This window comes from Zeus faber (genome assembly GCF_960531495.2).
Source record: "Zeus faber genome assembly, chromosome: 1".
In the NCBI taxonomy this organism is placed as follows: domain Eukaryota; kingdom Metazoa; phylum Chordata; class Actinopteri; order Zeiformes; family Zeidae; genus Zeus; species Zeus faber.
The window spans coordinates 21,800,958-21,805,957 of NC_137193.1; the positions used below are offsets into that span (position 1 = coordinate 21,800,958).

A 5,000-nucleotide genomic window follows, 5' to 3' on the forward strand; every position below is an offset into this window, starting at 1 on the left:
TCTGTCTCCCTCACCGGGCGTTGACAACCACATCATGTCGGATAATGAGGTAGGTGTCTTTTAAACTCAAACTGTCACTTCCAGTCCGAAGATAAAGGGTACTTTCGATTTCCGATGGGGACCCCCCAAGTTTCAGATATATATGTATTTTTAAATGGACCTATTAAGCTCCTTTTTACACAAGTTAATATAGGTCTCGGATGTCCCCAAAACATGTTTTTCAAGTTGGTGCTGAAAATACCACTCAGACGATGCATTCGAGCCATTCTAACATGCATCCAATTTGTCTGGAAATGGGCTGTTTCAGTGGGTGGGGCCACCCTCCTGGGCCCACCAGTTCTGCGATCCAGTAGCGCTTGAGCATGGCTTCCCGGTCTGGTTCTGTTTACTCGGTAAACTTTCACTGATTTCACCTCATCAGTCCACCAAAATCTGTCTCTGAACAAATGTGAGGAGAGAAATAAGCAATCCAGTTGCTGAATCTTCACTCATATCAGAACTACAAGGTCTAATTTAAAAGTTAGTTACGACTTTGGTTGCCGTTCTGCAATCTTGTGGGAGACATACAATGGAAAATAAAATAAAATAAATAAATGCATCTACAATACGCACACACTGTTTTTATTGGTTTCAAAAACGTTGCAAACCGAGCGTTCAGAGCGGTCGGAAACCTGAGCGTGTTGTTCACAGCGATTACTTTGTCATCGGTTTACCTCATTATTTGACACTTTGGCCACGTCTAATATGAACATCCAACATTGTAACATTATATAGATGAGAGAAAATAAGGTGCTTTTCCTTATTTTAATAGGTCGCCTTTCAGTACAGGAATTTGAGGAAGGAGCTGTCTGGTATTAACAGTTTTAAGAATAACACAGTAAAACTATAATTCTGCACAAGAGGAAAAACCAAACTTGCAGTGATGGGTTTTGGCTCCCTTTTGAGGCAGTGATTTTAGAGCCTTTTCGTTAAAACCATAATTCTGCACAAGAGGAAAAACCAAACTTGCAGTGATGGGTTTTGGCTCCCTTTTGAGGCAGTGATTTTAGAGCCTTTTCGTTAAAACCATAATTTCAAAGGGTTGACAGAACAAACGCAAAATACGTAGTATAAAGAAGCTTTATCTAAACATAGTCTCCTCATGTTTCCAGTTTGCAGTGTATTCCACGGTGAACAAATCGAAACGCTGCAGTGCTGAAAACGATGAAGACAAAGAGCACGATTACAGCAGCATCGGCGAGATCAACGGCCTGGTCCCGGCGTCGTCCTCCAGCGACCTGTACGCCACCTTACGAGACATTTACCCTCAGCCGGACGGCCCCAAGCCGGGGGAAGAGCCCGTGCTGGACGGCTTGGACCCCGGCTACGAGACCATCTGCGTCCCCAAGGCCCCTGGCGGCGCGGAAGACGGCCCCCGGCCCGGGATGACTTTGGACGGCTCGGACGCCGCGAAGGCTGAGCCCGACTACGAGAGCGTCGCGGAGCTGGGTCTGAACCGGGAAACGTCCCGTCTCTGACTCTCCTTCTTTTCATCTTCGTCATTCCTGGCAGCCTGTTAAAAAAGAAAAGAAGAAGCCCTTCCCTGCAGAGAGGCTTTGCCCTGGGCCTTGACCTGGCTGCCACAGATGCTTTACACGATTGGAAAACAGTGAAGAACACAGTGCGTCACCCGGGCCTTTCCTCATCCACACACGTGCTCTTCACAGCGTTGGTACACACACAAAAAAGAAAGAAAGAAACACATAACAAAAAAGAAACACAAAACACATACAAACTACTTGTACTTTCATTCACTTATCAATCAGGGTGGATCTCAATGGTACTACGAAGACATTTTTAGACGGTCGTGCTCCAGTTGTTGAGCATTCACCGTGTGGACGAAAGCACATGGGAGGATCGTTTCCGCTATAATTATTCGTCTCTGTCGGCCTGTCGCTCGAAACCATCATTGGTCTCATAAGAGCCCTCAGTGTCACCCTGAAAACAAACAGACTCACACGGGCCTCGAAAATATTGTAATGTGCCATTTCAGGCTTGGTTCAGGACGACTGGCAGTGCCTGTGATTTTAATTGTACCAAAACCCTTTGTGCCATAGCGTTACTATTTCCATCACACAGGTTATATTAGTTTGACAGCTGAGGTGATTGAGTTTCAGTGCCATCTTTTATTCAGGGGTCGGGTGGCACTTTTCCCTGCTTTTTCCCTGTCACACCGGCAGCGCCCTCCCGCTGTGTGCTCGCCCCTGGAAACGCCCGCAAATGGCTTCTTGGCACGCCACTGGGCAAAGCATGCTAATGGCTTAGCCTGCCACATCTGGTTCTTTCTTTAACCACGACCAAATTGTTGGCACGGGTGAAGATGGCATTTGCCAGTTGGTGGTGAGTCACGAGACTGTGAGATGCAGCGGTGTCTCGCGGCCCTTTGTCCTCCACTGGACACCGTCCACGCAGAGCTGCGGGGAAACTAACACGACATCTATTGAAGTGAAGCAGGTGTACACGCAGTCTTACATATCTGAAGCTGGTTTTAAATGTTTGTCAGTGCATGTTTTTAACAGATTTATATTTATTTGAAAACGCATACGGCTGTGTAGTTGCCGGCGTAATTGTGTGGTATGTCCGAAAAAACGCAAGGTGAAAAAACGTCGAGGGATAAAACTACAGTGTAGGAATCTAAATTGACGACGGTTGCCGAGGTGTCGACGGTTGTTCAGGTACGCTCTTCCCAGATCTTTTACAGAAGTCCTTGTTTTAAAAAAAAAACTAAAAACGGATAAACTTGGCGAGACCATAAGTATATGTTGTCACCCCCTGCACTGCTTGGATGGATTTTTCATTCCGTCGACATTTGGGGCTTGTAAAAAAAAAAAAAAAAAAGAAAAGAAAAATATTTAAAGAATTGTGGTGTTGCAAAATTCAACAGAAGGTTTACATGTTAAGCGATGATTTGATGGTGAGTTGTTTTGTTTTGTTCAATTTGTCCCTCTGCTTAGCCTTCTGTAGGTACATTCAGTATTTAACCCGGTGGGCACCAATGCTGATTTTAGAGCACAACGGTGGAATATCTTGGTACTGCTTTTGTAAAGAGACCTCATCTTATTGCTGTACAAGTTCAGTCTCCATTGCCTTACGACGTTATTATCACTCTGATGAAAGCACGCCTGCTGTTCATACTGGGGCTTGTATATAAATAGAGTACTATTTTAACCAATTGTTCCTCGCTACAAATTTTAATGTAAGCTTTTACTTATTTGTACAATGTCCATAGTGGTAAATTATAATTTTATAATAAGCAAGTTAAGAGCACTGTTATATGTCTATGTTGTTGCTTTAAGGGAAATGTAAACAAAAAAAAAAAAATTCTGTCCATTGGCTTTTATATATACCTCTGTATCGTACTCAGGGTTGTTCATAGATCTGAGTTTGATTATGTAGCAACCAGTGATCACTTATCAAAAAGAAGGTACATTGTGTTCGGTACAAGTGACGGTACATCAGTAACAAGCAGCAAGATTGGTACTTTATTTAAAAAAACTGTGGAATTTATGTCTAAATGTGTATTTGTTTATATACAAAATAACTTTGCCACTTCCTCAATGTAAATCTTAGCGATAGGACTCCTTGGCGCGTGGGCGCCCGCGCACACACACGCACACAGAGAAAAAAGACAACAGGTCACAGTTTTCTTTCCACCCATATCAAAATATTGCATTATTCTACCAAGAGAGGCTTTATGTTTCATTAGACATGCATGAACTTGTTGGCAGCGTACACATCACATGACATCCCATCACACAGTCTCTGGCTGCGATTGTGCTAATACTTAAATGGATTCGGCCATTTTAAGTTCCTGTTATTGGTTTTTTTCTACCACAGCTATAGTGAGTGTGTAATTAAGATGCTACACAGGTCCACTAGAGTAGTTCCAGAAATTGAACAAATTGAGGATCAGAGCATGCAGTGTTTAATTCTGTGACGGGTAATTATCTTTGCATGCAGGATGTGAAAATATACGACTGGATGACTGATATTTTCACAGTTTTTTGGAAGCGTGTTCCCCGTTGATTGATTCCTATAGTTACTGAAATCACGTTTTGGGATTCACAGAAATTCTCTGTGGAAGTGATCCATAAAAGGAGAATATTTGCGTGCCAAATGCAACCAAGATATCAGTCACGCAGCGACACAAGCCAATTTGTCAGATTGACTGAGAAAAAAACAAACAAAAATTGTTCTCATACTGCACTTTGTCTTTGCACACAGATGCGCCGACATATTAAACCAATTATTTACCTCAGAACACAATGATATTCCCTCTCTCTCACATACATGCACCCAGTTAATAATGTGTAACCTACAAACATTTACATACTGTACGGTACGTGTGGAGGCACATTTTTATCAAGTAGCACCAACCCACAAGCACTGCACATACAGAGTCAAACCCCTGGAGAAGAGGTGTCCTGCAGCAGGTGCCCAGTAAAATCAACAGACGACTCCTTGAAGTTGCCCCGTCTCTGGCCACAGGGCTTAACCCATCGTCATAGTTACTGTCTCTATACCACTTTCAACCTGTCCAGATTCATGTGTGTGCATGTAAATATTTTATGACATCAAGTATACTATTAAAAAGATGTATAATAAAGTGTTCCGCTCTGTCTTGGTATTTTTCTGTTTGTTTTGGAGACTTTGGTTGGGCGTGGCTATTATGTTATTATAATACATCATCTACATATAATGCTATTTAATGTTCCTCTCGGACAATTTTTTAATCCCCTAATATCCTTGTTATTTGTAATACTTTGTCCCGATGTTTCAATGCGTGTCAAGGTAGGGACAGTGGATCTATGTCTATGGTCTAGATGAGGTGCCATTGCCCTTTCTTTGCCGAATGACTACATTCAAAATCAAACCTCGCAAGAATAGTAAGAGTTCACCAAAAAATTGAAATTACAATGTCATTTTCCAATTTCTATTATGTGATTAAAAACAAAATCAGC

At 42.4% G+C, this 5,000-nt stretch overlaps 1 protein-coding gene across 1 annotated transcript in view; it reads left to right on the plus strand.

Annotated features, from left to right (window-relative positions):
* pag1 (phosphoprotein membrane anchor with glycosphingolipid microdomains 1) overlaps positions 1-4,658 on the plus strand; it is a 50,766-nt gene extending 46,108 nt beyond the window's left edge. The window contains exons 8-9 of the mRNA XM_080008345.1: positions 1-49; positions 1,152-4,658. The exon at positions 1-49 is cut by the window's left edge and continues 11 nt beyond it. Of these exons, the coding sequence (XP_079864471.1) occupies positions 1-49; positions 1,152-1,517 (415 nt within the window). The 3' untranslated portion in view covers positions 1,518-4,658. The remainder of the gene's footprint in view (positions 50-1,151) is intronic.
* Positions 4,659-5,000: the final 342 nt, after the last annotated feature.